The sequence below is a fragment of the Centrocercus urophasianus genome, unplaced genomic scaffold, assembly GCF_019232065.1.
Source record: "Centrocercus urophasianus isolate 14NV4802_14NV808 unplaced genomic scaffold, USGS_Curo_1.0 seq_9, whole genome shotgun sequence".
Taxonomy (NCBI): domain Eukaryota; kingdom Metazoa; phylum Chordata; class Aves; order Galliformes; family Phasianidae; genus Centrocercus; species Centrocercus urophasianus.
The window spans coordinates 9,012,705-9,037,890 of record NW_024885532.1 but is presented as its reverse complement, the minus strand read 5'-3'; the positions used below and the strand labels follow the sequence as shown (position 1 = coordinate 9,037,890).

General features: G+C 41.4%; 1 protein-coding gene across 7 annotated transcripts in view; it reads right to left on the bottom strand.

The window, feature by feature from the left end:
• MYCBP2 (MYC binding protein 2) overlaps positions 1–23,163 on the bottom strand; it is a 212,535-nt gene extending 189,372 nt beyond the window's left edge. For all 7 annotated transcript variants that reach the window (XM_042839182.1, XM_042839183.1, XM_042839184.1 and 4 more), the window contains exon 1: positions 22,880–23,163. In XM_042839182.1, coding sequence (XP_042695116.1) covers positions 22,880–23,163 — 284 coding nt within the window. The remainder of the gene's footprint in view (positions 1–22,879) is intronic.
• Between the last annotated feature and the right edge of the window lie 2,023 nt (positions 23,164–25,186).

The following is a 25,186-nucleotide window of genomic DNA, read 5'->3' as shown; positions in this document are numbered from 1 at the left end:
AGTACAGAACTTCCTATATTCAAGTTTTGAGTCATTGCTCATCGTCTTGCCGCTACACATCACATTCACCTCCCACCTCCTTTTAGATATTTATAAACATCCCCCCTCAGTCTTCCTTTCCCTAGGCTAAACAGATGCAGGTTACTCAGTCTTACCCAATATGGGAGATGCTCCAGGCCATTTATCATCTTTGTGACCCTCCACTGGACTCCTTCTAGAAGATCACTGTCTTCTGTGAACTGGGGAGCCAGAACTGGATGCAGTAATCTAAATGTGGCCTCATCATGGCAGAGTAGAGGGGGAGGATCACCTCCCTCAACCTGTTGGCCACAGTCTGTTTAATGCATTCCAAGATACCGTTGGCCTTCTTGGACACAAGGGCACACTTCATGCATGTGGCCAACCTGCTGTCCACCAGAACACCCAGGTCCTTCTCTGCACAACTCCTCTCAGCAAGTTATCCCCTAACCTGTATGGTTATTGCTCCCCAGTGCAAGACTCTACACTTGCTCTAGTTAAACCTCATAAGGTTCATCCCTGCCCAACTCTCCAACTCTGCTCATGTCTTGTTGAGTAGTGCACAGCTTTCTGGCATGTCTGCCACTCCTCCCAGCTTTGTATCATCAGCAAACTTGTGAGGGTGAACTCTACCCATTTATTCAGGTGGTTGATGAGGCACCAACCCCTGGGAAATGCTGCTTATTTAACAAAAATCCCAAAAATTAAAGCTTATTTTTATCCTAAGATTAACTTCTAAAAGGAAGTTCAGAACTAGTAAGCAATTAATCATGAAAACAAACAAAGAAGCAACTCTAACTTCATAAGCAGTTCCAAGCAATCATCTGTTTACAATGTATGAATGAAAAAAAATAAGATACATAAGATTTCTACAGGATTACTGTTAAATACCGTTACATCATGAGATTTTAATATTCAGATAGTGAAGATAATATATGGGCAGGTCTACTCAAGAAAAATAATGTTAGGAAGATTGAGTCATTTCCTGTTTAAAACCACAACTTAATTACAAGCCCATCTCTTCTACTGCCTGAAGATTAACAACACCCGATAAGGCTAGATTTTCTCACTAAATTGTCAACTTGTATTGGCTAACAATTGTGAATTGCTATAAACTGACAGTTGTTGTCAACAGTTTGATAACAACAGTTCTAAAGGTCCTGAAACTCTATGCTGGAATTAACAACTTAATTCCAGTGACAGAAGCTCTTAACTTTCAAGTCAAATGTTGATACTACTCAGTATAATAAACCAACTTTCAATTATCAGCAAGTTTCAGGCAAATTTTCTGCAAACAATTTCAAGCCTTTTTATTTGAGGCTGAATTCATAATTTTGAATTGGCACCCAAAGGAAATCAAATCAGTACAGAACACGAGGAGACCTTGACAATAAGTTTCTTGGGTCAAGAGGAACTAATGGATAAGCACATGGTTTAATTACAGCCTTCTCAGAAAAATCACTGAAAATAAAAACAAAGAAAGTATTAACGGTTTATGGGCTGGTTCAGCCGAGTTCCGTAACTAGCAGGACAGAGAGATTTTGCAAAATCCATGCCTCTGGAAAAGGGAAACAGGGGACCCTGAAATAATTACAGTGGCAACTATCTGAGGAGAAACAAACTGATTTACTATATAAAGTATCAGAATGCGATATCTCTGACCACAAGGTACGTACCTCTGGGGTAAGTAGTTCTTCTCTTCTGAACAGGTGCCCAGAACTAGAGCATTAACACTTTACTCCCAGTGCACTACATAACGTTATGATGTGGAATACCAATAACCGAAAATCATAAAACCATGACAGACAGAAAATATTTAGTTCTTAACAGCTGTCACACACACACAAAAAAGAAAATCAACAATTGATTGCTGGGCAATTTACAACAGATTTTAAATAACATGAGTCTAACTTCTATTCAGCTTTCCAGTACCTTTAGCAGATGGCAATAACAGCATGCTTCCCTCATTTCTTTTCAGATTAGAAGTAGCACCAGCTAGCAGTTACAATATTTGCTGCACTGCAAGTGGGATGCTCCTCAATCACCTCAAAAGCATTGTTTTTACTATTCGGAAGATCTGAGGAAATGCAAACAGAACTCTTCCCCTACAACTGAACAGCCCTCATTTGCAATTCATGACATTAAATTTGAGAAGGAAGAAAAGTTTTGTGTTGAGCACCCAGTGCTGTTACTGAATTAATCAGTACAGGTTAACTTTGCATTAACACTGCGTTCACATCTGCATAAGTTCTAGGTTCTATGTTGCACTAAAAGACTGCTTAGTGGAAAAAAAAAAAATGCTGTACCTGCTGCAGAGTCAAAACAAGAGCAACACAAGTCACATTAAAGTTCTGATAGCCCTTAAACTTGTACTCATGTCTGAAATTTCTTACCAAAGGTCACAGCAACAAGTGCAACATAAGACCAAGTCATTCTACTGCTGATAAAAACCTTAATTTTGGGGAAAAAAAAGTGTGAATTCACAAAACTTATTTCCTAGTAGGCACTAAAATTTTTAAAACCTACAAACTGATTTTGAATCAGTGTATTTGTCTAAACTTAATGGCTTCAATTCAATAATCATCTTAGGGAAGGGGTATACGTTTGAAAGTAGAGGCCCACTTGTCAGGCTGCATCCAGTTAGACATACTATTATTTTGTTTCCATAGGCATGTAGGTAGTTGGCTTAAGCATTCAAGGACTAATAGAGATGTTCTTAAGAGGCAGCAATCAGTGACACTGAAGTGAAACAATAAAATTGGAGACATCGAACAATACTTGTGAATTGTTGCCTCTGGTGGTTGATTTGGGTGTACAAAAAGCAGCATTTGTTTTTGAACACCCCAAGGTGAAATCCCATCTTGAAACTCTTTAGTAGTCTGCAACTGCAAGTTATTATCACTACAGCATTAAGAGTCATTTAGTCACTTTGATGTCTTAGGATCTGTCACCACAATATGAAGTTACCTAAAAAACTGCAAACACATTTTACACAAGGACAGCAGAATAGGAGTACTGACATACAGGCACTGCTTGAAAAGTAATGACCTGATGTTTCTTCCACCAGATTTCTCAGCTACTGCCATATTCAGTAACAGTGCAAGATCAATATTTGTATTTATGTGCAGAAACCACATAAAAACTAGTGCTGTTTGGCAGCTCTTTGTACAGTCACAAAAAGTCTAGAAATTGCAAAATAATATTTTCCATAGGCTACCACTGTAAGATAGAATATCACATTAGCTAAAAAAGGAAATGGCAATACAGTAAGACAAACTGATACAAAACAGTTAAAATTCAACCATAGTGAACTATCTACCTTCATTTCTACCTTGCAAGCTCGCAGAATGGTACTCGACTTGCAAGAAGCCTAGATGACTATAATTTATTTATTTAAAACAAGCATAATATAACATCTGGCTCTCAAGAGGTTTTTCCAAAGACTTATCTTTACAGACATCCAGTAACACACAGAAGCATCACTACTCCTAAGTCACCACTGCAGAACTGAAATAGTGTAAGAGAGATGAGGAATAGATTATTTTAAGAAACCAAGCTGCATCAACACAAAATGACTACCACAAAAGGCAATTACTTCATTATTCTCTTCTTTTAGTTTCTGTGAGGTATAAACGATACCTCAAGAAAAGTTGTTAACACAGTAATTTTCATATTTCTATTGCATAGCTTGATGATTTTTCTTTATTTTTCCACATTAAAACTTTACCACAACATCTATCACAGTTGTTGCATAATGAAGCATAATGTCCTTTTCATGATCTAGACAGAAGATGAAACAGCTGAAAAGGAGCCAGATGAGAGTTTAAGGGTTAGACTTAGGGCAGACCAATACAACATCAGGTGTTGGCTACTCACAATCTACACAGGAAGAAGTTGATGAGGACTACAAGAGACCTCACATTCACACGCCTTGATCCTTATGGGGGATGTTAACCATCTGCTGGAAAGGCAACAGAGCAAGGCACAAGCAAAGCACAAAGTTTCTGAATGCATGACACAGATGATTGAGGAATCAATTAGGCAGTCTCCTGGACTTGGCATTTAAACAAGGAAGAACCAGTTGGATGCATCTGTGGCTGCAGCAATGAGACCTTGTTGTTCAGCATCGTGAGACAAGGGAACAAGGCAAAAAAAAAAAAAAAAAAAAAAAAAAAGTCAGAATCACAATCCTAAACACCAGAAGAACAGATTCTGGCCTATTCAGAAACTTGCTTTGAAGAATCTTATGAGAGTACACTCCCCCAGAGAAAGGGGTGCAGGACAATTCGTTTTCAAGGATCACTTCCAAGCTCATTAACAGTTTGTTAATACGTGCAGGAAGTCAAGGAAAGGTGACAGGAGGCATACATCTATGTACAAAGAGCCCCCCAATAAAAGGAAGCATACAAGAGATGGAAGCAGTGTCAGTTCATTCAGAAGGAATACAAGGACAAAGTCTGAGTGTTCAGGGATGGATTTATAAAGACAAAGCCCAGATAGAGATGAGTCTGGCACGAGATATGAAAGACACAGAGAACAAGTAGCAGAAGGAAGAGTAGGAAAAACACAAGCCCAGTGCCAAACAAGGTAAAGATCCAAGTCATAAAGAACTTTGGTCATCTCCATTACTAACAGTACGATTAGTCTTCAGCAATCAGATGTCCACAGGAAAAGTCTGAGCAAGGACAATGTAACCTCAGTGGAGAAAGATCAGGCTAGAAAAATTAAAATAAATTGCATGCATGTCATTGCAAATGCTGAGGAACCTAGCTGATGACACTGCAACACCACTGTAGACAATTTTCTGAAGGGTCATAGCAGTTGACATAGTATTCTGAAAAGAAAACAAACATTCCTCCTGTCTACACTAAGGAAAAGACAGAGGACCTAGGAAACTTCAGGTTTATTGGTCTCATCACCTGGAAAGGTGATGGAGCAAATAACCTTGGAAATTAACACAGAAAGTGACAGAGCTGTCAGCTTGGATTTAGGAAGAGGAAATAACACTTGACCAATTGGTAGCAGTGAAATGGCTGGCTTGGCAGGTAACAGGAGAGCAATGGACACTGTTTATCTCAATATTAGTAAAGCTTTTGGGACTCTGAGTTACAACACCCTTATGCAAAGCGTTCAAGTATAAGCAAGATAAATGTGAACTGAACACTGACTAAATGTCAGTGCTGTGAATGACAGGACAGAGTCCATCTTCAAGCTAGTTTACAGAGAACACAACGTTTGGAAAGGAGTTACACATTAGACAATTGTGCCACAATTCAGAAAGACGTCACCAGAACAAAGAAATGGGACAACAGGAATGTTATCCAATTTAACGAAGGCAAATGTAAAATGCTGTGTTTGAGTAATAACCCCACACATCTGCACACGCTGACAACCAACTGGAAGGCATCTTCACACAAAAATACTACTTTGAGCAGAAATACTGAATTAGTCCGCAGAAGTCCCCTCCAAATTCAACTATACTGTGATTCTCATTGTTTACATAGTAAGGTAAAATTCGGCTGCAGGGAAACAGTCAATTGTGCATATACATTACAGGAATATGTTTTTTCTAATCCGGTGTTTATCATTTTCCTGGTGCCGTGCCATGTTTCTGATTATGCTTCCAAGTAGGGACATACTGAGCTTTTCATTTACTCACCATCTGGATCAGCAAACACAGCAAATTTGGGCAAAAAAAAAAAAACCCAGATCTATATGGAAATTAGCCTAATAAAAACTATAATACTACACAAAATGAATAAGAATGTATGGTCTTATTAAGGCAAGACAATTACTTGAATCAATTCACACTCTCTTGACTATAACCAACACCCAAGTGTATACTTAGTAATGCCTGCCAAAAATGCTTACACACAACAAACATAAGCTGCTTGGTACAATGGATCAATATGGACAATGCGTTTGGCAACATTAACAAGACTTTTCCAAACTTCAATGGTGTTGGCAATCTAAAACATCACTATTGGAAAGTATTCTGGAATCATTAAAAATACTGTTTGAGAAGGAACAAAAAAGTTCATTTCACCATTCCCTTGTTCAGCACAGGAATATTCAAATTCCACTTCATTCCTGTAGTGGGTGTGGTTAGGATGAAGTAAATTCTCATAGCAGCTCACATGGTGCTGCATTTTAGATTTGGTACCAAAACAATGCTGCTAACACACTAGTGGTAGCTGAATGTTGTAACTTTAATTATGCGGTAAGGCTCTGATAGTGGGGAGCTGCAGGGGTGCCATCTGTAAGCAGGGGGCAGCTCAGCAGCTGCCCCATATCAGGTAACAGCCAGCTCCAGCCAGCTTCAAAAGGGACCCACACTGGCCAGAGTGACAGCTGGTGCATCCCTGTGTGATCATGGTTAAGAAAGAGGAGAGATGTCTCACAACAGAAACTGGAAGAGGGGAGTGAGAAAACACAGACACCAAAGTTAACGCAGAAGGCCAGAACATACTCTTGGCACAAAGCAGAAGTTCCAGGAAGCCAGTGGCTGAGCACAGCATCCCCCTGCAGTTCATGGTGCCCCATGTTGGAACACACACCCACATCGCAGCCAACAAATGAGCAGCCTCTTGGGCAGAACTGCAGCCTGTGGGAAGCCCACACATAATCAGTTTAAGAAGGACAGCATCTTGTGAGAAAGGCCCAATGCTGGGGCAAAGAGAGAGAATAAAGATGAAGGCGCAGCAAGGACAAACCATAATGGATTAACCACTGCCCCATTACACTGTGCAGTTCAGGAGAAGGAAGTAGAAAAAGGGTAGGAAGGCATTTTAAGTTTTAGTTCTCATTGCTCTTACTGTTATCAGCTAGAAATAAATTATATTAATATCCCCTTCACTAAATGTGTTTTACCTCTGACAGAAATTGTAATCCTGTCGTTAGCTCAACCCACAAGTTATTTCCATTATATTTTGTCCTTCTGTTGAGGAAAGGGAGTGATATAGTGACTGTTGACTGGAACAGGAAGGTTGTGGAGTCTCCTCTGGAGATATTCAAAACCCACCTGGACACCTACTTGAGCAACCTGCTGTAGGGAACCCACTTTGGCAGGGGGGTTGGACTCGATGAGCTCTGTAGGTCCTTTCCAACCCCTACAATTCTGTGATTCTATGGTACTTAGCAATCTACTGGGGTTAAATCACAACAAATGCAGCTGAACAGTGTTTGCACATCACAAAATCACAGAACTGTAGGGGATGGAAGGGACCTCCAGAGAACATGAAGTGCAATCCCCCTGCCAAAGCAGGCTCCCTAGACCAGGTTGCACAGGTAGGCATCCAGGCTAGTCTTGAATGTCTCCAGAGAAGACTACTCCAGAACCTCTCTGGGCAGCCTGTTCCAGTGCTCTGTCACCCTTACTGTGAAGAAGTTCCTACACATATTTGTGATGAACTTCCTACGCTTCAGTTTGTGACCATTCCCTCTTGCCCTGTTACCATGCACCACTGAAAAGAATCTGGCCTCGTCCCTTTGCCTCCCAAACCTTAGATATCTATAGATACTGACACTTATGGAGACATCATCGCTTTAGACATGTATAGACACATCATCAAGTTTTTTCTTGTTTCTCACTCTACATGCTCAAACTCCCACCAAAAAGATAAGGGAATGCACAAGAGATTGGGAGGAGACAACTGTGCAGATGACTCTAACCAAAATATTTCATGCTATATAACAAGATGATCAGCAATAATAAGTGAAAATACGGTGTGTAGAGAGGTTAGTCATGTTTTGCTCAGGTACTGGCTAACCCCTGGTCACCTGTTGGGGTTGCTGAGCCATTGCATCTGTCTCACTTTTTTCCTCTCTCTTCTTCCACTTTTCCTTCACTAATTAAGCAATTATTTCAAACCACAAGACTTTGGTTTTGCTTTGAACTTTCACTCTTCTTTTCCTGTTCCTTCATCTCACTGAAGAATGGGGTAAAAAGCAAGCAGCTGTGTGCTGCTTAGCTGCTACTAGAGTTAACTCACAACTGCTGACAGGTGTTTTCCCTGTGGAGTTACTAATTACCGCCAATCCTACCAGAAAGCTCTTTGTGAGGTCTTAATCTCCTTCATGATAATTTAATGCTAATTTTTGGACTTCCTTATTTCTGGAAAAAAAAAAAATCAGTTTATTTTCCTCTTTTTCCAGGGCTAGCCTGAACTTACTTCAACTCCGAAAAGAAACAAGTCATCTGTCAATTAAAGTCAGCTAAAGTCAGCTTCTTCAGCCTAAGCCACATCATTTACACCACTGACATGTAATTTCACTATTCTCTTACACTCGTAACTGGTTTTTCCTGTTGAGAAGAAAAAAAAAAAAAAAAAAGACAGTGATGCCTCTCTCCATCCTTCATCACTATGAAGTGCAAAGAAAGGGTCAAGTACTTGAGGTTTCTTACAGAAAATAATTTGTCATGATTTTGAAGAAAAAAAAAAAAAAAAAAACCAAGAACAGCATGACACTACTGAATTAACTTCACTTTATAATTTTTTGCAATAGGTAGAAGTTGTCATGAAAAACTTTTACATTGGCTTTCATTTATTTTGTTTTTACATTTGTACACATTGATTTTTTTCCCCTTGGAATAAAACACTTGTTAATGTTATTATCTCCAGTAATTCTTGTAAATCTTTCCCAGCTTTGCATCACCTACAAACTTTCTCACCCACAACCTCAATTCCAGCACTGAAAACTCCACTGTAGAGATGGCACGGTTCAGGACCTAGGACAGAGCCAGAAGCACAACCACCGCTACTACTCCCCCCACCTGTCCTTCCCTCCAGTACCTGGCAGTGCTGTTTGGCAGCACCTATTCACAGCAGGTTTTTTGTTGATGTTGTTTTAAACAGTTTCAAACCCACACTACTGTAGTTATATCTAGAATAAAAGCAGCCACGAGGTCCTGGTTTTGGCTGGAATAAATTTAATTTCCTGCCTAGTAGCTGGCATGATGCTGTGTTATAAGATGAAAATTATATTGGTAAGATACCAACGTTTCAGTTGTTGCTGAGTCGTTGCTTGTGCTAAATCAAGAATGTGGCAGCTCATCACACTGCTCTCTCCCAGCAAGGAGAATGAGGGCACACAAGAAGCTAGAAAGAGACAGAACAAGGACAAACGACCCAAACTGACAAAAGGGTTATCCTATACCATATTACAGTAAGAGAGTTGGCCCAGCGGGGGATGCTACTGCTCAGGAACTGAATGTGCAACAGTCAGCAGATAGTGAACAACTGCCTTGTGAGTCACTTCTTTCGTATATTTTTTCATTTTGGTTTTACTTTTTTCTCATCTTCTCTTTCCTATTTAACTGTCTTAACTCAACCCATATATTTTACTTGTTTTTCTGATTCTCTCCTTTATCCCTCTTAGGTGGGAGTGAACAAATGGCTGTGTGGTGCTTAGCTGTCTGCTGATCTAAACTACAAAACCCAGACAAGGCTCATCATAAATCCACTACGTCTAATTTATCTCTTCCATTTATATCAATTTATATTACCTTTTTTTTTTCCCCACAGTATTTTTAGAAATACATATTCCAGAGTACATTGAATCTTCATTTTTTATTCAAGCACTCTTAATCAGTTTGCTTTATTTTGTTCTTTTAGAGCCTCATATCTACGAAGTTTCAAGATAATTCCTAATAGTTATCTCAACCACCAGGCAGAAGAATTTCATCAGGCTTGTTAAAATATCTAAACATACTCAAGCCTGAAATGGCACATCTTTTTAATTATGACTTCTTAGTTTCATAATTCTAAGCAATTTCTCAACCTCATGACATCACACTGCATTAGTATTATTTGAAACAATTAGATTTTTCCTTGAAAACCAAATTTTTGGAGACCTAAGGAAAAAGGATTTTATTCAGACTACTGGAATATCCTTCCTAAACTTCTCCATTATAGTCCAAAAACCAGACACCACATGTACTAGAAATGAAATTAACACCAAATATAAAATTGACCTGACTTATATTTAACTAGAAGAGAACTGCAGAAGTGCAAAGCAGTATCTAGAAAATTCCCTTAAACATATCAAATGTTTTGATTCATGTATGTTGCTCTGGAAGCGAAGGACACACAAGGAAACACCTCTACCTAGTATTCTCTGCACAAAAATAATGGTTCCTCGGTACAGCCACAGTCAGGTGTAGTTTCTTTCCTGTAATTATGTAGTTTTTCTTTTATTAGCTGCAATATTACTGATGAAATTAGACGCAAGGTAAGTATTTCACCTCAAGTTCTTCAGTGCAGAGGAAACCATTTTGTATCTCTCACCTCTACAATTTTAGGACTGTTTTTTATTTGCTCTAGTGAAAATAAAAAGTAAATCAGCCATAGCAAGAACAGCAGTGTCTGCACCTTTAGCCACCTGCCTATCCAAATGCAACCACAACAACTGAAGTGTGTATAATGCTACTTTTAAAAAAAAAAAAAAAATCAGATTGGGAAAAAATTAATTTAGAGAACAGGCTCCATAAAATTTAGAAAAAACTGTACTTAATAAAGTGAACATGAACAGCAGATAATGATATGCCACCTTCACCAAACAGCACAAGACAATTCCCTAGTGCATACTATTGAAAGCCCACCAGTCCGCAGTTGCCAATGGTCAACATTCTCTAGCAGTATACTGTAGTAATAAAATGCAACAGAGAATCCATTTGTTTGAAGAGAAATAGAAGAGAGACCATCACTTTGAGAACACACAAGCATAATGAAGACATAGAAACATCTGTGTTAGAAAGGATACTATATTGGCTGGTAGGAAAAAAAAAAAAAAAAATGCAAAAGAAAAAAAAAAGGTGAGCCATGAATTACAATAACTCATAATGAGAAAAATAAAATATAGAGATGAGACTGTAACACTAAAAACTGAAGAATAAGTTTCATATTTAAGGATGTATGGTAATTGTTGAGTCACAGCCCGAACCTCTGATTGAGAACCTGACAAAAGAACCCAGTCAGCCCTAGGTGCACAGGTGAATGCAATTCACCTGTGTGACCAGAAGGCATGGAGCCTGGCTGCACCACTCCTAAACCTCATTTAAGGGCTGACTGCCACCAGAGAAGGATCTCTTGTTGCAGATCCCTCCTTTGTGGAGTTTCCCTCTGTGAGTCTAGATTTTGGAGAAGGGTGAGCAGTCCTTTTTCTTCCCATGTAACACCTTTCTATTGTGTTAGTCCCTCTTATATCACCTTTCCATTATGTTGATCTTTCTGATTGTGACAAAGGACAAACTTACTTCAATCTAATGCAAATGACTGGCTGCTGATCTGTATAAAAGTGATCACTGGATTAAAGATTCAGCAACAGAAAAGATAAGAAATATCAAAAAGACCGAGACTAATGCAGAAGCAAAATAGAGAGTTCAGATTTTGACCCTAAACAGGGGTCTTATGTAAATATTCTTATAGACTGACAGAGCCCTTGGTCAAAATAATCTAAATGCTATGACACTGTAGCACAAGCTATATGAGAGGCCTCCAATTATTTTCACTTGCAGATCTATAAAATTCTGGGAGCAGTTTGGATCATCCCAGTGAATCTAAAATTATTAACAAAAGGCTTATTCTTTCATGGGAGAGTAAGACCTGCTCTTACTCTGCCTTTCAGAAAATCTATGAAATTGTTCACAAACCAGTTCAAAAACCGTTATCTTATACAATTATGCTTAGAGGTGAGTAAAGTCATGGGAAGAAAAAGAAAAACAAGGAATGGCACAAACCTAAGCAAAGCCTCTGGATTTACATGGGGACAAAAAGCTGATTTTTGTTTCTTTTCTAGGCTGTGTAACTGGTACAGTTTTAGACTTTTTAAACTAGTAGAAGAAAAATACCCATAGTTTCCACAGACTGAAGTAGTCACAGATAAATCACATGCAAAAAAAAAGTATCATTCAGTTGTAACAAAAAACCCTCAATCCAACACTTTCATCAGTGCAAAGGAGCTATGACAACTCCTTTACTAACAAATACTGCTTACTTAAAAAAAAAAAAAAAAAAAAAAAAAAAAAAACAAGCAACAACAACAAAAAAACCTACCAACTCAAAGCATAATAAATGTAAACATAAAAAAATCAATATACCTTAGCAAAGCCATTTACAGTATAAGTAGCCCATTCTCCTTCGCCAATTTCTAGTATTCACTCTTTGGAGTGGTACAATGGCAGGAATTGGCTATGAAAGACTACTTAACAAGAGTATATTTGAAACGTAAGAGCTTTAGTTACTTATAAGACTACTGTTCCAATCAAAGTCTCAGTCTGAAGCAAGAAAAAGAAACACAATGATTTAAAAGATGCTGAGAGGAGTCATGTTTCCAATGTAAACAAAGGACATGGAAAAAAAAGCTGGCAAGAATATTACATCATGAAAGATTCTGTTACTGATATATGTACTCTCTATGAAGATGCAAGTAGTCATAGGTGAAGAGAAGAATTACTAAAGCATCTTCAAAATATTGTGGCCAGGAGAAAGATCACAACACAGCAGGGGACAGGGAGTGGAAAAAGTGCTAAATAAAAATAAATCCCCACACCCAAGCAAAGACAGCAGAAGCATAATTTCAACATCAAGGTTTTAGGAAGCAAAAAGCCCATTTAACGCAGTTAACAGTGAGGCGCTGTTACTTCTTAAGTAACTCCAACAACCATCTAACTTCAGCTCCTTATGTTGGTCATTTAACACGTCCATCAACCACTCAACATGCCAAAGCAATTAGTATCACTGGAACTGAAAAATTAACAATTTTTTTCCCAGTTTAACAACGCAACAGAACCGCAAGAGAATTCACACCTACAAACTAACAACATAAAAAGAATAAAAAAGTCATGACTCTGGAATGAACTTCTTAACATGAACTTAAATCAGTAGGAAGCGTAGGAACATGTAGTTAAATCGGTGGAAGAATCCCAGGAACACACAGATTAGTCTGAAGATTACTGAGAACAGAACATCAGACTTCATAGTAAATCACCAACAGAACTGGTATGCCTTTAAAAAATGGAAGTACAATCCCAATCATGTAAAATTAATCCTAATTGTTTCTTCATCTATAAAGCTGTGGACCATCTTGAAATAAACTAAGGAAAAAAAAAAAAAATCAGTCACTGGTTAAAATATTAAGGAAACAGAGTAAGCCACAATTGCTGCAAATGATATCATATAATCATAGAATGCTATCGGTTGGAAGTAACTAGGTGATCTTTAAGGTCCCCTCCAAGCACCCTGCTGTAGGCAGGGTTGCCACCCACTAGACTGGCAAGGCTGCCCAGGGCCCCATACAACCTCAGTTTGAACACCTCCAGGAATGGCACATCCACAGCTTTTCTGGGCAGCCTTGCCAGTGCCTCACCACTCTATGAGTGAGGAATTTCTTCCTAACATCTAAACTAAAACTCCCTTCTTTTAGTTTAAACCCATTCCTCCATTGTCCTACCACTATTAGTCTGCACAAAAATTTAGTCCCCCTCCTGCCTATAAGCTCCCTTCAACATTGGAAGGCCAAAACAAAGTTTCCCCAGAGCCTTTACTTCTCCAGACTGAAGAAGCACTGCTCCCTCAACCTTTCTTTGTAGGAGAGATGCTCCAGCCCTCTGATCATCTTCACGGCCCTCCTCCAGACCCATTCCAACATCTCTACATCCTTCTTGTGCTGGAAGCCCCAGGTCTGTGCACAGTACTCCAGATACAGCCTCAAAAGGACAGAGTAGAGGGGAAAAATCCCCTCCTGCACTCTGCTGAACACTGCTCTCCTGATGCAGTCCAGGACACTTTTGGCCTCCTGTGCCCCAAGTACACACCACTGGCTCATGTCCAGCTTTTCATCCACCAGAACCCCCAAGCCCTTTTCTGTGCTGCTCTCAGTTATTTTCTGTACACATATCCAGGACTGTCTTGACACAGGTGCAACACCTTACCTTGCACCTGACCTTGTTGAAGCTCACTAGGTTCACAGGGGCCCACTTTCCAAGTCCATCCAGGTCCCCCTGGGAGGTGTCCCTTCTTTATGCTGTTAACAACTGCAGCATTCAGCTTGGTGTCATCAGCAAACTTGTTGAGGGGACACTCAATCCCACTATCTATGTCATCAGTAAAGACACTGAAGAGCACTGGTCCCAAGATGGACGCCTAGGAGGCATCACTGGCCTCCACCTGGACACAGAACCATTTATCACAATCCTTTGGCTGTGACCAATTCTTCATCCACCAAGCTATCCAGCCTTTAAATACACACTTTAACTTAGAGACAAGGATGCGGAGCAGGATCATGTCAAAGGCATTACAAGAGTCCAGACAGATGACATCAGTTGCCCCTCCTTGGCCCACTAGTGCTGTCACTCCATCACAGAAGTCAACAGACTGGCTAGGCATGGTCTGCCCTTGTGAAGCTGTGTTAGCTTGCAACACCTCCTCATCTCACATGTGTCTTAATATATATTCCAGGAGGAATTTAATACACCAATTTCTCTCATCCTGTTAGGAGTTCCGCACTTAAGTGGTTTTTTGTTTGTTTTAACGTTCATGTATTAAAACTCCAAACTTTTGTGAACTCCAGCAGAATATTCATGCAACATTTGCTGGTATAAAGCACAGCAGACTTAACATGAGTCTAATGTAACATAATTACCAGAAGTATAAAGCTAACGATTGAGTCAGGTTGTATTGCTACAGTTGAGAGCTTTCCCATTGTCAGAAACCAACACCTAAAATCACACTCATACAAATATTCTCAACAATAATCCACAACTTGATATTCAGGAAGGATAAACTATTTTAAAAGTTTAAAACACATTAAATACATTGTTTTGGACCACACTGAGCAGTAAAATACTCAAATTTGGCAACAATGCCTAGAGATCATTGAACATCAAGAATCTAACAAAGGAAAACTATAAAATGCCTCATCTAAGTTTAAAAAGTTCCTATAATAACACTGAAGCTGAAACTAAACAGCCAGTAACGGGAAAAAGAAAAGAAACTTCCTGAGACAATTACCATACGAATACTAAAAAAAATCTTAAATAATAATGACCAAATATTGCAGGTGAACAGTACCAAATTGACAAGTTCTCCACGTAACTGTCTTCCTTATCCACGAGTACACATTCAGAATGTGACTAATTAGGAGCTCACACAGTAGCTGCTGTGTTACTGGATGCACTCTTATACAAGTGCAGTTCTAGAGCGAGAAAACCTAGTTTTAGTTTTTCTGAAACTTCTGTTGTATTCCAGCTGGCCTGTAATAGAAATTGTGACAGAAAAACTAGAGGTCCTATGTAGTATTATTTTGTAGTCCAAAATAAATAACAAAACCAGACTACATGATTCCATCACATGCATTATTTCTTTTCTAAACACTTCCCTCATAAGAAACAGAAGGATGCACTACTACAAATAGGACAAAGACGTCTTACAGCACCACTAGACTTCTGAATAGATTTCTATGTTCACTTTTGCAAAAATTGATATTTGTTCCCAGCAATCCACAAAGACTGAATATTTGCCTCGCAGATTCCATGCTTCATCCCCTTAAAGGCACTCAAATTTTAGTCCATTTAGCACAGTTTCACTTTGAAATTTTATCAGCTTTATGTATTAGTAAACTCTGTCATCAGCCAGATTATTTGCTTCTTTCCAGCTTTTGCTATGCCTTCCACGCTAACAGTGCAGAAATACAAATCATGTTAGAGTAAGCATCTACTACAGTGTCTCAAAACCAACTGTTCTGTAAAAACAATTTTCATTATCACAATATAAAGTAATGAAGAGATACATAAAATCCTGTATTTAGTTGACAGTTAATCCCTATTAATCAACAGTACAATACAATCACAGAATATCCTGAGTTGAAAGGGATCCAACAGATCACTGAGTCCAACTCCTGGCTTCACACAGAATCATTCAAAATTCCACCCATATATCTGAGAAAACTGTACACAGATTCCTTGAATTCACACAGCTTGGTGCCATGACCACTGCCCAGGGGAACCCGTTCCAGTGCCTGATGACCCTCTGGTGAAGAACCTTTCCCTGTCACCAAACCTGACCCTCACCTGACATAGCTTCATGCTGTTCCCTCTGGTCCTGTCATTGTCACCAGAAAGCAGAGCTCAGCACTGTCCTTCCACTTCCCTTGTGAAAAGCTGCAGGTCACCACGAGGCCTTCCTTTGGAGGCCTTCCTTCCTCTAGACCCTTCACCATTTTCATAGCCCTCCTTTGAGCCCACTCTAATACAGTATAGTTTTACATCTGTCTTGAACTGCGGCACCCAAAACTGCACTCAGTGCTTGAGTCTGCACCAGAACAGAGCAAGACAAGCCCTTCACCAAACGACCTAGTAGCATGATTCAATGTCATCTATTTCATTTGCTGCAGAAAAGAGATGAACTTAATTCCTGGTTTCTTAACGTAAGAGCAATACAGGCTGCTCTAGATGGTCAGTGAAATTAAGAATCTGTTGTAATCCAGAAAGCAAAAAACTTCTTGCCTCACATAGAAATTTATTTAATAATTTGAATAATTAGAATTTTGAAGACAAATAGTACCAAAAAGCTTTGCTGAAATTACATTTACTAGCTTCCCCTAGTTAGCAAGGTGAATAACCTTTTCATGAAAGGAAATTAAGTTCATTGAACAGGACTTTCTCCTCATGAATCCATGTCAGATGTTCAACGATTGCATTGTCATGTGTTTTACAGTAAATCCCAGAATAACCTTTTCCATAACTCTACCAGACACACACTGAAGTGAGACTGACAGACCTGTAATTACCAGTCTTCTTTCTTGCTCTTCTTAAAAACTGGGACAACATTTGCAAGCTTCCAGTCAACTGACACCTCTCCAGATTTCCAAGAAAAATAACTGAAAGATGTCTCATAATGACATCAGTCAGCTTTGAGCCTTGAATGAATCCCATTAGGCCCCACAGGCTCATATACATCCAGCTGGAGCAGCAAATCCTGCACAAGTTCAGAGGTGGTACAGAATTCATTGTTCCTGCTGTTACAGTTCTCTAACTCGGGGCTCTGGGGATCCCAAGGGCTCATTATAAAAGTTGAAGACAGAGGTGAAGAAGGTATTAAACATCTCTGCTTTGCTTGCAACCCAATTTGTTAGACGTCCATCCTCAACAATCAACAGACTAATGTTCTCACTGCTCCTCCTTTTGCTGTTAACATATTTCAAAAAGCCCTTTTTGTTTTCTCCCACAGTACTGATCTTCAATTCTAATTATCTTCCTTCAGTGTCCAACAGCATCTCTGTTATTGTCCCATATTGCTCAAACTCACTTCTAGTCATCATGCACTTTAATTTCTTGCCTAAGCTCTAGAAAATCCCTGCTCAGTCAAGCTGACCTTCTGCCTTGTCTGCTTGACTTGCAATATTTAGGACCTGCCTGCTTCCATGCCCTGAAGAGATGGTACTTAAGAAGTGACCAACACTGATAGACCTCAATGCCTTCAAAAGTAGAATTACCAGGAACTGTGCTGATCAGCTCCTCAAGCAGTTTCAAGTCTGCTAGTCCCAGTATCCACAAAGACAGTGAAATTATATTTACAAAACACAGGAATCAAAGAAAAGGGAAGCAAATCTTTGTTACAGGAACAAAGAGCACATAATTCTTCAGAATAAAGACCACTATAATATTTTTATTAGTCTCTACATATATTAATCTTACTTTTTCAATCACATGAATGCTTCGAAGATTTTTGCAATTAAAGTTTTGTTTAAAAGCAGGAAAAAAAACCAACAAAAAATAGGCATCAAGTCTCAAGCAAATAGATCAAGAAAAGTAGGCTTTCTGGTGTACCAACTACCAAATGAACATGAATTTCATACATCCAAATATAATAACCACTATTTCTATGCTTTTACACGTTCATTATCAACTTGACAGTAGAAAGGTGAAGTGTTTCAGTAGCATTTCACCAAAAAAATTTTAAAACATATATTTAAAACATGCCCCAGTCAAATAAGCATTGCATTACTGAGCATAAGAAAGGGCATAAGGGAAAATTTAAGAATTTCACTTAACTGTGAAAGACCTTAACAAAGCAATAGTGACAGATAAACTTGCTCCAAAGGATGCCTAATTTAGCCTTGTAAAAACAGATTAGCTGGCCAACCTCCAAAAATTTCTTAATCATCCAGTTCATCATAAAACAAAAGATGACTGCCTCTTCTTCATTCAAAATGGCTGAAAGAATAGCCATCTCATTTCTGGTCAATAGCAGAAACGTTATATTTCAGTCATCACTGACATTTGCCTTGGTATCACAGCAAGCTATTTCACAACATCACATTTGTTGTTTGGGTTTGTTTTTGGTGTTTTTTTTTTTTTGTGTGTGTGTGTTGTTTGTTTTTGTTTGTTTCCTCCCGAATACAAATACAAGCTTTTTTTTTTCCCCTCCTGTCAAGGAATTAATTTAAGAGAAGCAACCCTGGCAAAGTAGTAATGGACAAAAAAAAAAAAAGTAACCTAGAAAAAAAGCCATATTTTTAGACTCTTAATGTCTTTAAACTAATTGACAGGATGTTTCAAGTGGGGAAAAAAAATTAAAAATTAAGAATCTCGGGAGCTCAGCAAGATGAAGGGGAAATGGTTTTAAGTTGAAGAAGGGAAAATTTAGGTTGGATATCAGGAAGGAGGTTCTTTACTATAACAACTGAGGTGCTGAAACAGGATGCCCAGAGAGGTTGTGAATGCCCCACACCTGGAGGTGTTCAAGGCCAGGTTGGATGGGCATTCTGGTCTAGTACTAAATGTGGAGATTGGCAGCTCTGCTTGTGGCAGTGGGGTTGGATATTCATGATCCTTCAGGTCCCTTCCAATCCAAGCCATCCTATGAATCCCATTAGTACAGACCATAAAGAGAATGTTAAATTTTGATTGTTATTCAGTAAACACTGCTGCATCTCCGATACCTAGTATTACTACAGAAATCCAGACAGCCCTCACAAGTAACTTAAAATACATATGGAATTCAAGAACCTATTCAGCAATGATTCTTGGATCTGCATGATGTTACCTATATAGCTGCAGAGTTTATGTTTTTTCAATATGAAAAAAATATTTTCAGTAAAGACTAATTGATAAGCTGTAAAAAAGATAGGAAACATTCAGAAATGAGTAGGGAACTATTACTATTTCAGAATATATTATCACTGTAATATTAAAAACCTCAATCTAAATCATACAGTAAAAATCTTCACTACAAGATGGGCGGCACAGGAGCCATAACAAATTTATTTTAAACTGTATTTGAGAAAAGGTTTCAAAGAACACAATAAACCTACCTGATACTTCTGACAATAAACAAGTAAAAGGGAAGGGACTGACAGTTTAAGGAAGACTGAGATGTACAAGAGATAATAGCAACAAATCAGTTAGATGGAAATGCTTCTTAGGATTGACTTCTAAGTGATACGATTTAAGACAGCGAAACAAGAAAATCAAAAATAGTTTTTGAAGTACTCTATTTTGCACATACAAAGTTTCAGGAGAGAAAGCAGTTAATGACTTCTATTATTCTTAGTAACAGAGAGCAGACAGTTTCATTCACTCATAAGCCAGTATGAGTTAATGTTATGATGACAAAGTTTTCACTTGTCCTCTAAAGAGGCTCATACTTCCTACTACAGCTTTAGAGACCTCCATGACCATACAGCCATAATGCCACTGACAATCATTTTCATATACTCCAGTAGCCACAAAGCAGGAACTACTAACTGAGCACACTCAATGCATCTATCTTCCAGACTAATCTTGAACATCAGCAGGAAATGCACTTGTCAAGCCATCTGACTGAAGATGATGTTAAATTACAGGATTAGATTCATCTTCCTTTTACGTTTCATAAAACTGTTAGCCTGGCACAGGTGATAAGAGAAACTGCTTCTCTCCTTCCACCTCTCCATACAGAGACTGTGCAGCCCTTCCCCTCATGCTGTCACACACTTGGGTACGATCACAAGGTGAGTCAGATTGCGGAATTAGTCTGCATTACAACAAACCATTTTTGTCAAGTTAATTTTAACCCAGCACAAGTCTCTAATCTGTTACTGCAAGAGACTATATAAATAATATTGACATGGTGGGGCCAACAAGCATAGCAACCAAACTATCTCCTCTGGAGATTAAGAAGTGTTTGTAACACTACTGCCACCACTACACGAGGAAACAAAGTACTGCTAACTCTGTTTCAAAACCAATCACTCCATCCTGCCCAGCATGTGACATCCACTGCTTTCACATGACAGCTAGCACAAACACCTCGCAAATGTGAAATTAATCTTATACGCAGCTTTTAAACATTCTTCACAATGCCTAATTTCCCTGTCTGCGCACAGGCATTCTGATACTGTTTTCTACTTGTTCATAAGCATTTAAATCAGGGTTGGAATAAAAGTGCTCAATTAAGCACTGATCACACTATTTTAAGTGCAGAACACAATCTTGCAGATTTGAAACAAAAAAAAATTATGTCAACACATTGCAAGCAGGTTCTACTATCACTCTTCAGAGTTAAGAGTCTTCTCAGAGCACAGGCAGATGTTATTAATGACTAAAAGCCAATTTTAGCTTAAGCTACTTCAATATATTTTTATAGCCACAAACACTCTTAGTGACAGATTAACAGGGTTAGATTTTCCATATAGATTAATCGGAGGTTAAGGTAGTAAGGTTTATAAGGAGTCTTCATTTTACCTATCTTACAATTATCTACTGTAGTAAATACACAGAGGCACAAATTGCTTTGCAGTATTTCTTCAGCAAGTGTTGAAGATCTGTATCATTTTAACTTTAAAAAATAATTTTAAATAGTTTTTTTGAAATTTGTTTTTAATACTACCAAGTAGCTGAAATTCTCAAACCTTCAACAGGAATGTTTTGACATTGATACAGGAGAAGGGTGGAGATTATGAGCAGTACATTGGCTGCCATCATCCAGCACAAGAGACACTGGGTGTCAATATCAAGAGGTATCGGCACTAGCTAATAATAAAACATTAAACCTCTTAAAAGTTCTATTACCCTGGCTGTATTCCCTGGAAGTAGCTAGCAGTCGTCAACCTTGAGACAATCTGTTTCCCCCATATAGAGGATACAGGCGTCTTGGATTTACTCTAGACACAATGAAGCCACAACAAGCCACAATCTGGTCTTCAAAACCGAAGGTATACAGTAACTTTTCAATGTCACTGTTTCTTTTAATTGCCAGCCTCACAACAACCTGTTAATCAGAAACAGACTCAGCAAGCTTACCCTACCCTGGCGTCAAAAGTAAATACATTAAGCATGTCAATTAAAAGAAACACAGAAATTGACAATCACTTAAAGACAGTATTTTCTACAACAGTATGTTGAAAAAACACCAGTGTAATTATGATGAAACCAGAAACCATTGAGGACACAATAAATTCAAAACTACAGCTTTACTACAGCTTTAAGCAATACAGATGTGTCAAGATAAGAATCCAGGTAGACACCTGAATGCCACAGAACAATCACATGCCTGATTAAAGTTTGAAATAGGCATCCTTATTTGCGGTTGCAGGATTACGTGCTCAAAAGGAGGAAAAGAAGATGTGAAAGAAAAAAGAATGAACGCTTACCTGAGAGAATGAGGGTAAGAAAACTCAGAGGCACGGCAATACTGAACATCTATATGTACTACAGATATATACACACTATACACGCATACACAGTGTATATAATACGACGCGCTCGCATATGTATGCGTGCGTGAAGAAGTGTAGTTTCCCTGTCAGATACTCTGAAGAGAGCTCAATAGTTACAAAGATGTCACACATAAACGTTTGTAAGCCCATGATTCAGTATTGCCAGTCAAAAGCAATCTGGGAAAGTTACATTGTTCTTCTAGTTTCTTACACCATTCCCCTCCTATATGCACCCTCCCTTAGGGAATAACCCCCGCTGCTCAGCTCAGACATCAAAAAAAGGAAGAAAAAAAGTAGAACACATGCAGAGATGCCAACCTCGTGTCTCACAGCCATTACCAACTTACAACAGCAACCTGAGTGTCACCTACGATCAGGCCCACCCACACAACGGCCTGACACCGCACAGGGATTCTCATGCAGGAACCGCCCGTTCTCGTGCCATCCACAACCGCAACACCCTCCAGAGAGGAACAATAGGGCGCACCCGGACACGGAGGGATGCCAAGGAACCACCACCCTTCAGCTTCACACAAAGGGCTCGGCCCGGGCTCCTCCAGGCAGCAGGGGGGGGGGGGGCGGAGCGGTACAGAGCCATAACGGGTGCAACCGGTTCTCCCCCCCCCCCCCCCCCCCCCCCTCCCCCCCCCCCAGCAGCCACGCATCGTCTCATCCCGCAGCGCTGCGGTTTAACGGCCCAGGTGAGCCGCGGCGGAGCAACAGGCGGGCGGGGGCAGCCGCCTCCCCGCGGAAAGGGTTTCTCCAGCCGCCGGGCGGTGCCGGCGGGGCTCCACGTTTGGACACGGGGACAGGCAGGAGACAGCGGCCTGCCCTAAGGGCCTCCCGAGGAAGGAAGGAGCGAGAACGTAGCGCTCCGTTTCGATCTGGGCGTGCTCCCGCTCCAGGCCCGCAGGAGGGGGAGGGGAGGCGGCCGCAGGTGAGCGCTCCGCCGGCCTCGGGGGCGGCAGCGCCATCTGCGCCGTGACGGCGGGCGGGCGGCAGGGCCGAGCTACAGGGCGGAGACGGCACCCCGACGGCTGCATCGCCGCTCCCCCCACCCCGAGGCCGCGTTATCCGCAGCAACGACCGCATGGCACGGGGCGACGAGCGGGAAGACAGCTAGGGAAGGGCCTCTACAACACCGTGGTGGGGAGGAGCGCATTACCTGCCCGGGTGGCCGCCCAGCTCCCGGTCGCTCAGCGCCGCCGTGTAAATCTTCCGGTATCTGTCGGCCAGGGCCTTCCCCGAGAGCAGCAGTTGATAGCGACCCCGGCAGCCCGAAGGCGGCGGCAGGGCTCCGGGCACGGCTCCCAGCGCGCCTCCGGAGCCCTCCTCGGGTCCCATAGCCCCCGCAAGAACGGAGCCGCCGGAGAGGAAGAAGAAGCCGCCCTCTGCCCCGGTGCAGGAGGCGACGGCTGCTCCCGCAGAGGCGGCGGCTGCGGCGCTCATCCCCTCCCCGCCCGCCCCCTGGTGGCTGCGTAGCCCGCCGGCCCGGCGCGCACACAGGCGGCTCCCGTTGCCTTCACCGCCAGGGCTCGGCCATGGGGAGGCCGCTGACGCCGCCGCCGCCCCGCGGGCTGCGCATCCACTCGGGCCGGGGCCGGGATGCGGAAACGCGCCCGCTGCTCCCCTCAACCGCCTCTCCGGCCCAGAAACAGCGCCGGCCACTGCCGCCGCTCTCTCCCGCAGGCGGACGCGCCGAGCTCCGGGCAGCACCGTACGCCTCGGGGCCGGCTGCCCGACCGGTCGCTTCCTCCTCCCGCAACAGGGGGCGGAGGCCAGCGGCTACCGCTTCCCCCGTGGAGTTTCAGCTCGGCGCCGCCGCCCTGGCCGCGCAGCCGCCGGGCCCCACCTCCCTCCCGGCGACGAGCGCATGCGCCGCCCCGCCTCCCGAGCGGCCCCTGGGAAGTGCGGGGCGGGTGGGTGCCGCACCTGCCTTCAGCAGCTGGCGGCGGTCTTCAGCACGGAGGGGTGTTGCTTCTTCTGGGCGGGATGTTGAGAGCGACTGTGTGGGCTACGGGTACCTGAGGAGATCCCTCACGTTTGCTGAGGACGGAGGGGAGCGCTTTTCTTTGCTGTCCTAGAGGCTGTGGATGCCGTGTCCCTGGAGGTGTTCAAGGCCAGATTGGATGGGGCCCTGGGCAGCAGTCTAAGTATGGGGAGGTTGGTGGCCCTGCTGGTGGCAGGGGCGTTGGAGATTCGTGATCCTTGAGGTCCCTTCCAACCCGGGCCGTTCTGTGATTCTGTTCTAGGGGAATGTCGCCCTGCTGACTCCTCGTGCTACGATCTCTGCTCTGCCTTGTGGCCTTGCACTAGTGTGACCAACTGCAGCACTGGCCTCCCGCTGCCTTTGTGCTGTGTACCACGAGCAGGTCAGACTCCTGGCAGGGAGGTATGCCCTGTTTTTTAACACTTGGATCCCTACATGCAATAGCTCAGTGTGGTCAAAATTTCCTTAGATCTTCACTGGTCCCAGGATGCCCTTCATGTCTTTAGAGGAAAAGGAGGCATGGCAGCATGTGCCCTTGCAGCGTATATTCTGTTACCTCCTTTCATTCATTTCTTTCATTTTCATTTTTTATCTCTTGTAATTTTAGCTCTGCAGTTCTGTCACTCTTTCTACTGTTTTACCCAGTTGAAATCTCCAAGCATACAGGCCAAAGTATGTCCTATAAAAATAATCGATAGTAAAATAAGACTGCATGTAAAATGCAGCTTGGATTTAAGTCTATAAAAAACTTTTCTCCCAAACAAAATGCATACTGTCCTTCATTTATTTTCCAAGTCAGGGCCTAAAAAAGCCTGGAATTTTGCTGCTAATGAATACATATGTATAGGTGGCTCTGAAGGTGATGCCTCCTATTTATTTCCGTGGAAACAACAACACGTACAACAACATTACTTGAGAGAGCAAATTCTGAACTACAGAGTACTATTTTTGAAAACAGTCACCACCATTAGCTACACATTTTTTCCAGTGATGAACAAGGACCTGTTTGGTGAACTTATAAATATCTGTACCAGTAGAGGTGACCCTCTGTTGCTGTCACCACTGCTGAAATGCACCACCCAGTCCTCACTGTGCTCACAACCAATGTTTGGTCTCCACAATTGCCCAGTAAACATCAATGCATGTCAGTGGGTGCCCTTTTTTTCACATGGAAGAATTCAGTGACACACCTTTGCTCCATGTGCACTTCCATGTCAGACACCATATTGTCAGACTGCTCTGCTGCCATCTGTTGCATGGCAACAACGTGTAATTGAATATTGGTAGGAAGGTTCAGCCTCTACTGCCATGTCACCAACATCTGCCTCTGACATCATAGGCCAACATAAAATAGAAGAGATTACTTTTGGAGCAGCCCTCTTACAGGGCTCTATCTGTATAGGTAGAGTTGCAAACAACTTTCTTTGTAACAGCAAATACAAATGAACTATGTAACTGTCATCTTTGTTATGCTCCTATACA